The 12,483-nt window shown below is 50.3% G+C and overlaps 1 protein-coding gene across 5 annotated transcripts in view; it reads right to left on the bottom strand.

The window, feature by feature from the left end:
• The window catches only part of myo1b (myosin IB), a 436,008-nt gene that overhangs the window by 137,161 nt on the left and 286,364 nt on the right, over positions 1 to 12,483 (bottom strand). For all 5 annotated transcript variants that reach the window (XM_072478525.1, XM_072478546.1, XM_072478553.1 and 2 more), the window contains one exon: positions 603 to 750. In XM_072478525.1, coding sequence (XP_072334626.1) covers positions 603 to 750 — 148 coding nt within the window. The remainder of the gene's footprint in view (positions 1 to 602; positions 751 to 12,483) is intronic.

Genomic DNA, 12,483 nt, shown 5'->3' with positions numbered 1-12,483 from the left:
ACCTGAACAAGAGTTCCAGCATCAGGAAGGGGGGGGACATCCCCCCTCAACCTCTTGCCTCTCACCTTGAACTTGTGTCCCCTCATGACTGATCTTTCAACTAAGTGGAACAGCTGCTCCCTAACCACCCTGTCCAAGCCCCTCATAATCCTGTACACCTCGATCAAGTCACCCCTCAGTCTTCTCTCCTACGAAAACAACCCAAGCCTGTCCAACCTCTCTTAATAACTTAAATGTTCCATCCCAGGCAACATCCTGGTGAATATCCTCTGCACCCCCTCCAGTGCAATCACATCCTTCCTATAATATGGCCTCGCCAAAGTTATATAAAACTCCAACATGACCTTCTTGCTTTTGTAATCTATGCCTCGATTGATAAATGCAAGTGTCCCATGTATCTTTTTCATCACCCTATTAACCTGTCCTCCCGTCAGTCCAAGGTCCCTTTGTTCCTCCGAAAAATCCTAGTGTCATGCCGTTCATTGAATGCTCTCAGTGTTAAGAAGGAGCTTTGACTTTTCCAATGGTATGATACTGAGGGAAGATAAAAATTGACAAGAACATTGCACATTCTGGTGGGAAGGTGGCACCATTTTTCCTACCGTTTTTGTCTTGGATTCGGCTCTCGTCTAAGCCATTCATTCGAGACTCTGGCTTGAATTCAATGTTTCCCAGCTTGAGCACTGCAGCCACCACCTCCAGAACTAACTCTACTTCATCGTCCATGAAACCAACAATCTGCATGGCATTCTGCAGGAGGGGAGAAAGTGCAGAGAGCAGGAGAGTTCTTAGAAGTGTAAACTCAAAGACGTGTCAGAAGGAGGGTTATAAATAGCTTGCTTCAGCCTCAGTGAAAACTGGAATGCATTTTCTCACACCTGTAAATGAAGATATAAAATGATTCATTGTGCCGGGACATCTTGGAGTTTGTCCTGATGTTTGTGATTCCCTGCAATTTACTGTGCCAAAACAGATGTAAAATTTAGATGGTCTCTTGGGACGAATGCAATCTTTGTATTTAGCTTCCAGATGTTAAATTCCCAACGCATTTAAAATTGTCCTAAATGCCTGGTGAGAACAAATTTGCTGTGCACCTGGTAACAATGTTCCCTGCTGCTGGTCAATACATCTTTGGACATCAGAAGGTCATGAGCAAGCAACAGAGAAAGAATGAAAGGATGCAGATCTCAGGCATCACTTCCTAACCCGCATCCTATTGCAGTATGAAGGAAGCATTATTTATGCTATCTTCCAGCATTTTGTGACTTAAAAAAAAGTACCATTATGTAGAACTGCTGTGATTCCCATTGACAGATTCCATTCCATCATTTAACTACATATCATTCCATTACCCGATTATAAACACTTCTGTCTCAGGTATACAAATAATCATTTGGACTGACAGAACTTGAGTATTGCTCGAAAAAGAGATACGCTGTCTAAGCTTTTTGTCTTACTCACAAGGACAAATTTGCAAGATAACCAACAGTAAAGCGAACAACAATTAATACTGCACGAGAAGAGATTACTGATTGGTTGGCAAGTGGACTCTGATTGGTAGAGGCATTGCCATGGAGACTGCAGCTGGAAGCAGTTAACTGCCAAGCTTTTGTTCAAATTCAAACAGGCAGGTCGACTATGTTTGGTCAACGCATTGCCATGGGGAATGAACCAAGCAATGGCTCTCCCCAAGATTGTTTAGTTGAGCAAGGCACAATACATGGGTGTGCTCCTTCTGTCTGCAAAGGATAGGGTCCTGTGTGTGAATGTATGTGGCTTCTAATCTGCGTGAGACACACTGTGATCCCGACTGATAATTTTAAATTGGTTTTCAGTGTAATTCTGAGCACAACCTTGATTGTTTCACGAGTTGTGTCCAATCGAGGAATCACATCTATGGACAGACACAAACTTGTTCTTGCTGTCCTCCCCTGCAACCTCAACAGTCAGCTTGGGGCACAGAGCCCTGCAACACCCCATTCTAAATTTACCCATTTTCTAGTCAATGCAGCATAAAACAGAAATCCCTATTACTGCTGGGAACAACATCAGAGTGTGCCACAGAAAATAATCCATCACTCCTGAAAATAATTTTTAAAATTTGGAATGATTTTAAGGGGAGATCAAATAAGAAGCCAGGAATAAGGAGAATATGGAAGTGCCATTAATGAGACCAACTGAAGGTAGAGATTGAAGAGCAAGGCTTAGCACTGTGAAAGTTCAGACCATACAGCTCTGGGCGAGATTCTCCGACCCCCCCCGCCGGGTCGGAGAATCGCCGGGGGCTGGCGTGAATCCCGCCCACGCCGGTTGCTGAATTCTCCGGCATCGGAGATTCGGCGGGGGCGGGAATCACACCGCGCCAGTTGGCGGGCCGCCCCCCGCGATTCTCCGGCTCGGATGGGCCGAAGTCCTGCTGCTAGAATGCCTGTCCCGCCGGCGTGGATTAAACCACCTACCTTACCGGCGGGACAAGGCGGCGTGGGCGGGCTCCTGGGTCCTGGGGGGGGCGCGGGGCGATCTGGCGCCGGGGGGTGCCCCCACAGTGGCCTGGCCCGCGATCGGGGCCCACCGATCCGCTAACGCTCCTGCACATGCGCCGCCCGGCAATGTCATTTCCGCGCCAGCTGGCGGGGCGGAAATCAGTCCGGCGCGGGCCTAGCCCCTCAAGGTTGGAACTCGGCCGGTCAAGATGCGGAGGATTCCGCACCTTTGGGGCGGCGCGATGTCCGACTGATTTACGCCATTTTTGGTGCCGGTCGGCGGACATCCCGCCGATACCGGAAAATTTCGCCCCTGAATCCGAAAGGTGCTGTAAACAAACCAAGATTAAATCAAACAAATCTCTAGAGTATATTTTATAAAGCAGTAGAACATTGCATGGAGTTCATATTTTTGGGGCTTATTTCTGGTTAGGCAACGGTTAGGTCCCTTATTTATTGAAATTAACTCACATGGCTGACGGTTGGCGGGTTGGGTTCGCACACGGCCAGCACCATGTTTTACGGCGCGACCAGTGCAGGTTGTCTGCCGTGCGCATGCGCGGCCCGGAACCCGCCCATTCTGCGGTCCTAGCACCTCACCTGTACCGGAATCGGTGAGGATTTAGTGCTGGTTTTCCTGTTCTGAAAGTCGACACGTGCTCCGCTGGTGTCCACACTTAGTCTCAGAAATGGAGAATCCATCCCCAGCTTTATTAATTATGTATCCAGGGGTTTTATGCCAATATCTGTGACACGGTGGGTTTGGTGGCACGTGTCCTACCATCGTACCTGTGTGCCATATTTAACAGGCGCCCAACATCACTGACCCACAGTTGAAGAACGGAGGTGGACCTCCTGAAGAACTGAGGTGGACCTCCTGAAGAAAGGAGTTGGATCTCTTGAAGAAAGGAGGCGGACCTTCAGTCTGGCCTTCCAGGATGCAAATCGGTTTCACGCCAGCCTCCAGTGGGATTCCCAATCCATCATGGTGGGCAGGATTGGGACATCGGGAGACTCTCTGTGTAGAATTTTCGCTCTCACCCAGTGTCTGAGTGGGTTCCTTTTGGGTGCTCCGGTCTCCTCCCACAATCCAAATGTGCATGTTCGATGGATGGACCATGCTAAATTGCCGCATTCATTCATAGGACATTGGCATCACTGGTAAAGCTGGTATTTATTGCCCATCATCTACTTGCACTTGAGAAGGTGGTCTGGGTCGCTATCTTGTACAGCTGCAGTCCGGTTCGTGAGTGGAAAACTGGCTGTTTTTTTTTATAAATGATTTTTATTGGGTTTTTGAACGCATTATTTTACAGTTATGTACACAGATTGAAATATATATATATATATATATATACACACACATATATTATATATATAAACTGGTACGATATTGTGCACTAGCTCAACAACAGCAACTCTGTACAGTTAACAATATTATGTTTAACAAGTAAGTAGGCACCTGACTCAGGAGGAACATATACATTTGGGTGCCGGAGAAACAACTACAGTAGTTATGTCCAATACAGAGAGGGCAATACGAGCATCGATCTGGTGTTGGTGTTGTTACTTGCTTCTCCCAGACAGTTTTTGCTGCCATTGGCGTCGCATGTTCACCTCCGCTTGGGACGTTCGTCCCGTCTTTCGCCCGTATTTTCCTTGCTCTGTCACTGTATTTGCCGAGTTTGTTGTCGTTTCCCATGCTCTCCTTCCAGCTATCATTCCCTTGTCCCCCCCCCCCCACCTCTCTGGTTCCCCTCTATTGTCCCCCGTCTCCTCCCTCTTCCCTGCCCACCCCACTTTCTGCACCCTTCCCTTCTCCTGTGGTTCGACTTTCTTTTTTCTTAGGTTTAGCTGTTCCCCGCCCCCTGGGTCTATTCCTCCCTCTCGCACCTTGGCTACGTTCCCCTGATTCTTGGCTACTTGGCTATTCTTCTGCTTGTTCGTTGGCCACAAACAGGTCCCGGAACAATTGGGTGAATGGCTCCCACGTTCTGTGGAAACCATCGTCTGACCCTCGGATGGCAAATTTGATTTTCTCCATTTGGAGAGATTCCGAGAGGTCGGACAGCCAATCTGCAGCTTTGGGTGGTGCGGCTGACCGCCAGCCGAACAGGATTCTACGGCGTGCGATCAGGGAGGCAAAGGCAAGGGCGTCCGCCCTCCTCCCCAGGAATAGATCTGGCTGGTCTGATACCCCGAAGACCGCCACTTTTGGGCATGGCTCTACCCTCACGCCCACCACTTTGGACATTGCCTCAAAGAAGGCTGTCCAGTATCCAGCAAATTTTGGGCAAGACCAGAACATGTGGGCGTGGTTGGCTGGGTCTCCTTGGCACCGTTCACATCTATCCTCCACCTCCAGGAAGAACCTACTCATTCGAGTTCTTGTTAAGTGGGCTCCATGTACCACTTTTAGTTGCTTCAGGTTGAGCCTTGCGCACATGGAGGTGGAGTTGACCCTATGCAGTGCTTCGCTCCAGAGTCCCCACCCTATTTCAATCCCCAGGTCTTCCTCCCATTTCTTTCTCGTTACATCCAGTACGGTGGCGGCCCTTTCTACCAGTCGTTCACACATGTCACTACAGTTTCCTCTATCCAGGATGCTTGCGCCCAGTAACTCTTCCAGTAATGTCTGTCGTGGCGGTTGTGGGTACGTCCTTGTCTCCTTTCATAGGAAGTTTTTGAGTTGCAGGTACCTTAGCTTGCTCCCCCTGGCTAGCTCGTCAGTTCGTCCAGTGCTGTGATCCTGCCATCCATATATAGGTCCCTAACTGTCAGTGTCCCTCTGTCCTGTCTCCACTAAGGGCTGGGTGGGGCAGGCCTATCATTCCTGCGACGGGACGAGAGCCGGGGGGGTGGAAATTCTGATCAGCAAGCCGACGATGTTCAGGGCAACAAAGACGGTTACAGACCCAGGGGGACGGTACGTCATAGTCAGCAGGGCCCTGGATGGGGCACCAGTAGTACTAGTTAACGTGTACGTACCCAACTGGGACGATGCGAGCTTCATCAAAAAGACCATGGCAGAAATCCCCGACATAGCGATGCACCGACTAATCATGGTGGGGGGACTTTAACTGTGTACAGGATCCAATGACTGACAGATCAAGCCCCAAAATGGGGAAAACTTCAAACATGGCAAAGGGATTTGGTCGCTTTATGGAACAGATGGGAGCGGTGGACCCCTGGAGGTTCACCCACCCAGGGGAGGAGGAGTTCTCCCTCTTCTCCCCAGTACACTATGTATACACCAGAATTGGCTTCTTCGTGGTGGGGAAAACGGTGCTTCCACGGATAGACAAAGTGGAATACTCCACAATTGTGATATCCGACCACGCTCCATATTACATGGATGTTGGACACTGCCCTACTAGCTGACAAGGCCTTCAATGAAAAGATATCACGGGCCATAGCAGAGTACACGGAGAACAACCAGAATGGGGAGGTCTCACCCTCCCCGTTCTGGGAAGCGCTAAAGATCATGGACAACATTAGCTCCATGCAGACGGGGAAGGTGCCGGGACCAGACGGGTTCCCGGCGGACTTCTACAAAATATTTCCGACAGCACTGGCCCCACACCTGCGGGAGATGTTCACAGACTTGCTAGCTAGGGGCACACTGCCACCCACGCTAGCGCAGGCCTCAATCTCACTGATACCTAAGAAAGATAAAGACCCAACGGAATGTGGGTCATACAGACCCTCTCACTGCTAAACACAGATGCCAAAATACTGGCCAAAAGGCTAAAAGACTGCGTACCAGAGGTGGTTGCAGAGGACCAGACGGGCTTTGTTAAAGGTAGACAGCTAACATCGAACATCAGGCGCCTGCTGAACGTGATAATGACCCCCTCCGGGGAGAAAACACCAGAGGTAATCGTCTCTCTGGATGCAGAAAAGGCCTTCAACAGGGTCGAATGGAAGTACCTCATAGAGGTACTGGAGCGGTTCGGGCTTGGAACAGGGTTCACCTCCTGGGTAAAGCTCCTATACAACGTCCCCTTGGCGAGCGTACAGACAAACAACACCAAATCCCGATACTTCCAGCTGCACAGGGGCACCAGACAAGGATGCGCACTGTCCCCGCTGCTGTTTGCTCTAGCGAGCCATTAGCAATTGCTCTCAGAGTAGCAAAAAGCTGGAGGGGATCCGAAGGGGCGGCAGAAAGCACAGAGTCTCACTCTATGCAGATGACCTGCTCCTCTACATTTCGGACCCACAAAGCAGCATGGGTGGAATCATCGCGCTCCTGAAAGAGTTTGGCGTCTTCTCGGGCTACAAACTCAACATGAGCAAAAGCGAGATCGTCCCGGTACACCCACAAGTAGGGGGGGGCAGCACTAATGGGACTGCCGTTTAAACAAACCCAACGCACATTCCGCTACCTGGGGATCCAAATAGCCCAAATAGCCCATGACTGGAAAGGGATCCACAAATGGAACCTCACCAGTCTGACAGAGGAAGTAAAAAAAGACCTGCAAAGATGGAACACACTCCCACTCTCCAACGATCAAAATGAACGTACTGCCAAGTTACCTCTTCCTACTTGGGTCTATCCCAATCTACATCCCCAAGGCCTTTTTCAAAGCACTGAACAAATTAATCATGGAGTTCGTATGGAGGGGGAAGAATGCTAGGATCCCAAAGAAGGTTGTACAAAAAACAAAATCCAGGGGGGGGCTAGCCCTCCCAAACCTACAATTCTACCACTGGGTGGCAACGGCCGAGCAAATAAGGGGATGGATCAAGGAGCCAGAAGGCGAGTGGGTGCGCGCGGAGGAGGCCTCAAGGCGACCTCCCTCCGGGCCCTTGCCACGGCGGCACTCCCATCCCCACCCAAAAACACTCCAGCAGCCCAGTGGTGATAGCTACCCTCCAGTCCTGGAACCAAATACGGCAGCAATTTGGCCTGACCAAAATGTCGGACAAAGCTCCCATCTTCAACTAGCTGTTATTGCTGCTCTGATCACTATTAACTAATTGAAGTGTCTTTGTGTGGAAATCAACAATGAGTTGATGCCTTCAGGCAAGGAAAATGTGGAGAAGATTTTGTGGAGAATAATAATAATAATCTTTATTGTCACAATTTGGCTTACATTAACTCCGCAATGAAATAACTGTGAAAATTCCTGAGTCGCCACATTCCGGCGCCTGTTCAGGTACACAGAGGGGGAATTCAGAATATCCAATTCACCTAACAGCACGGCCGGAAATATCCGGCGACCGGAGAATCGGCGGCAATCGTGCTGGTGCGGTTGCTGCGGCGCCGGTTGGGGGCCATTGAAAGCGGCCACCGCGGTGATTCTCCACGCTCGACGGGCCGAGTGCCCGCCGACTCCCGCCGGCGGGGTTTGCATTTGGTCCCACCCGGTGGGACCTCGTCGTTCTGGCTGCAGGGCCCATCCTGGTGGGGGGGCAGGGGGAACCGATTGCGGGAGGGCCTCCACGGTGGCCAGGCCTGCGATCAGGGACCACCGATCGGCGGGCGCGCTCGTTCCGGGGGGGAGGGCCTATGTTTCTCCGCGCCGGGCCCCTGTAGGGCTCCGCCATGTAGCCGTGGTGCACATGCATGGATCCGCGCCGGCCCTTCGGCGCCGGAGCAGTGCATAGCACTCCACCGCCGTTCTAGCCCCTGAAGATGACGAGAATGCCTGGGCCTGAAGGCCCGTTGACCCTGGCGTCACTCGCGCTGGTTTTGACGCCGGCGCAACACTTTGCCGGGATTTCGGAGAATCCCAGCCCACATCTTTCGGGAATTGTGGGAGGAAACTGGAGCACGCGGAGAAAACCCAAGCAGACATGGGGAGAATGTGAAGACTCCACACAGACAGTGACCCAGTTGGGAATCAAAGCTGGGACGCTAGTGCTGTGAAGCCATGGTGCTAACCACTGTGCTACCATGCTGCCCCTAAAATTACTGAAATAAAATAAGAGAACATGATTGCTGTTGCTATCTATTTCTTTTTTAAATTAGTTCCTTTGAGCTCAAACAATGCATTTTGAGAGGATATGGTGGTGATCAGTATCCATTCACCTGAGGAAGGAGCTGCGCTCCGAAAGCTAGTGATTTGAAACAAACTTGTTGGACTTTAACCTGGTGTTATATGACTTCTTACTGTGCTCACCCCAGTCCAACGCCAGCATCTCCACATCATGAGTACCCATAAAGGCTGTGCCATTTAAGGATGATGGATAGGATTTCAATTATTTTCCCACAGTGGCTTCCTGAGCACTTCAACAAAAGTGTTTATTTTACAAGGACAAGTGGGCCTTCTCTCAATTTATTTTTGGAATGGATATTCCTTTGAAATCTTATAGCCTGCCCACAGATGGTCAATACTGTCAACTGAACAGAACTCAATACACAACAATCTTAGTTAAAATGGCAAACGATCATTAGTTTTGCTGTACTGGATCTGTCAGACATGACCTTACTCAACTTACTTTAGTTTAGATCTGTGAATACCCACAACTATTGTTCAAGCGGTTTGAGCAGTCTATTTTCATCAACATTTCACACTGCACTGTCAGCTGTAACTAGTACAAATGGTGGGGGATAAACTATGCACTCATTTTCTAAAACAAAATCTTCTCAGGTTCAGTGATTCAGAAGCTAAAGTTATCAAACTCAAGGCAAGTAAAAATGCTCCCATGTGTGTGACTACCTGAGACCTGCATTTTTGGCATCACAACAGGTTTTCCTTGAACGATCAAGTTGGACGTGTTAAAATTTCCAAGCGCCTTCATTACTATAAGTCGAGCGAGTCGAAACCAGTTTGCCTACAGGGCCTGCTGCTGGCTGATCAAGCAATTCAGCATTTTTTAAATGATTGCATTCAAAGTAAAAGCGAGTTCACTGTAAACCCGCAGCCTAAAGAACTAACTGGGTTAATTAATTTTGTTTTCACTGCTGTATTCAGTAGATGATTTGAACGCATGGCGATACGGCAGCTATGGAAATATATTCCAGCAAGTGACAACAGAGCATGCATTTAAACTTGAGGTGCACAGGACCAGACTAAGTAGGTCCACCTGTAATGATGGCTTGAGGCCAGAACTATTGAGGCCCTGCCAACCCCAACAAGTTCGTCCTATCTGATGTGTTGGGTGCTCTGGATCCATGGAACACAATGGGCCACCAACACTTAAAATAGTGCAACACTATTTTATTAAGTTAGAAACTGTTGAACATGCTTTCACTGTGGGTTAACACGATGTTACATTAAACTAAAGACCTATGCCTGTCCGAACCAGTCCGTGAGCGGGATGCCATGTCGAGCAAATGTTTCTTTACATGCACGAATGACGGCAGACAAGATGATGTTGTAGGGTAATTCGAAAAGTAGTCCACGATCAGGACATAATCTCTACCCAGCGCGTGGAACAGGTCGATGCCCACCTTGGTCCATGGTGACGTGACCAACTCATGGGGCTGCAGGATCTCACGTGGTTGGGCCGGCTGGAAGCGCTGACAAGTGGGGCAGTTGAGCACTGTGTTGGCTATGTCCTCATTAATGCCGGGCCAGTACACTGCCTCTCGGGCCCGTGGGCGGCACTTTTCCACGCCAAGGTGGCCCTCGTGTAGTTGTTCCAGGACAGGTTGGCGCATGCTATGCGGGATGACAATGCGATCCAGTTTTAGAAGAACCCTGTCTACTACCGCCATTTCATCTCTGATATCATAGAACTGAGGGCATAGGCCCTTGAGCCACCCGTCTGTTAGGTGGCGCATGACACACTGTAGCAAGGGGTCAGCCGCCGTCTCGCGGCGAATTTGGACGAGGCGTTCATCCGTGGCAGGTAGATTGGAGGCCGCGAATGCCACATGGGCGTCAACCTGGCAGACAAATCCCGCTGGGTCACATGGAGCGTTGACTGCCCTGGAGAGAGCATCAGCAATGATGAGGTCTTTCCCTGGGATGTATACCAGTTGGAAGTCATATCGCCAGAGCTTGAGAAGAATACGCTGGAGGCGAGGTGTCATGTCGTTCAAATCTTTATATTGGCCAGCGGGCGATGGTCGGTCTCGACAGTGAATTGAGGAAGTCCATAGACATAATCGTGAAACTTAACCACACTGGTCAGAAGGCCCAGGCACTCCTTTTCTATCTGCGCGTAGCGCTGCTCCGTGGGGATCATCGCACGTGACGTCTATGCCACGAGGGCCCACGATGAGACCTCATCATGTTGAAGGAGCACTGCCCCAATGCCAGATTGACTGGAATCGGTCGAAATTTTGGTCTCTTTTGCTGGATCAAAGAAAGCTAGGACCGGTTGACTTTAAGGGTGGCACACCACTCATCGTCTAGATGGATGCTGTATACCGATAGAGGCTGGATTCTTTGCTTCGGGGACACCCTGTTTTTTTTTAACAATACCGATTCGAAAAGGCGTCTTCGGGCCCTCGGTGTCAATATCGGGTAGTAGGTCCGCATCGGACTCGGTGACCGTGGGTTGAATGGCCCGGACATTCCTGCGAGTCTAGCCGGAGCGATACGAATTGGCAGGCTGAGCTGCTCTGCATAAAGCAGCATAGTGTCCAAGTTTGCCACATCTCAGGCATTGTCGGGATTTGGCAGGGCATTGCGGCTTTAAGTGGGCGGAGCCACAGTTGCCGCACGTTATAATGTCAGTACGTTCGCTGCGCCACCGCGCATGCGCGGTGCGGCCATACGTGGTGCGCGCCTGCGCAGTACGTTCATCGACGTCGCCGTCCCCTCGGTCGGCGCGCACAAGCGTGGGAGTCCGCGGAAAACGCGCAAAATGGCCGCCCTCATCCAGGCTGAGGCCCTGGAGTTGCTCGATTGCTTGGATCCATTCTGCCTCCTGGGGACCTGGCCGCACCGTTTCAGCTGCTTGGATGTGGGAATACCGACTAGTGGCATGTTCGTGTGGCACGCAGGTCTCGATGGCGGTCGCTAGGGTGAGCTGCTTTACCTTGAGGAGCTGCTGGCGTAGGGAGGTCCGACTGAACACCAAAAACGATCTGGTCGCATATCATGGAGTCGGAGGTGGGCCCTTAATTACAGGACTGCACAAGGATGCGGAGGTGGGTGAGAAAGGACTGGAAAGGTTCATCCTTACCCTGCAAACGCTGTTGGAATACATAGCGCTCGAAACTTTCATTCACCTCTATGTTGCAGTGAGTGTCAAACTTGAGGAGGGCCATCTTGAATTTTGATTTATCTTCATCATCAGCAAAGGTGAGAGAATTGAAAATGTGAATGTCATGTTCCCCGGCCGTGGATTGGAAGGGATCAATCTTCTTGGTGTCCGAGGCATCTTCCCGGTCTGTGGCTTCCAGGTAGAGCTGGAAGTGTTGTTTGAATATCTTCTAGTTGGCCCCCAGGTTACCGGTGATGCGGAGCGGCAGCGGCGGGCGGACGCTGTCCATTTTGCAGGGTGACGGTATGCTGGTGGAAGGCAGATACTTGCAGGTAGGTCTAAGAAGTTCTAACATCCCTCAACTCCTGGTATCATGATGTGTTGGGTGCTCTGGATCCGTGGAACACATACAGGCCACCAACACTTAAAATGTGCAGCACTATTTTATTAAGTTAGAAACTGTTGAACATACTTTCACTGTGGGTTAACACAATGTTAGATTAAACGAAAGACCTGTATCTGTCCGAACCAGCCTATGCACTCAGAACATGGTGAAGATCTGTGCTGCAAGCTGTAAGCTCTGTCCTTGTAGGAGGCTGCATCCCGAATGAGCGGGAACTCTGATGCCCCCTGTCTTTATAGTGAGTGTGCTCTAACTGGTGATTGGGTGCGGTGTTGTGTGTGTTGATTGGTCTTGCTGTGTGTCCATCAGTGTATGTGTATCTGCACCATGATAGACTGGTGTATATCATGACACTATCCACTGCAAGAACCTCAGTGAGCTACCTCACCTGGGTCAATGCGTCCCCTTTAATTAGAAAGATTGAGTATCCAGATTTCTCCTTCCGCTGATTCGCCAAACTGTCCAGCCGCACTAGCAGCTTGCTGTACA

This window comes from Scyliorhinus torazame, chromosome 2, assembly GCF_047496885.1.
Source record: "Scyliorhinus torazame isolate Kashiwa2021f chromosome 2, sScyTor2.1, whole genome shotgun sequence".
Taxonomy (NCBI): domain Eukaryota; kingdom Metazoa; phylum Chordata; class Chondrichthyes; order Carcharhiniformes; family Scyliorhinidae; genus Scyliorhinus; species Scyliorhinus torazame.
This window is presented reverse-complemented; position numbering and strand designations above follow the sequence as displayed.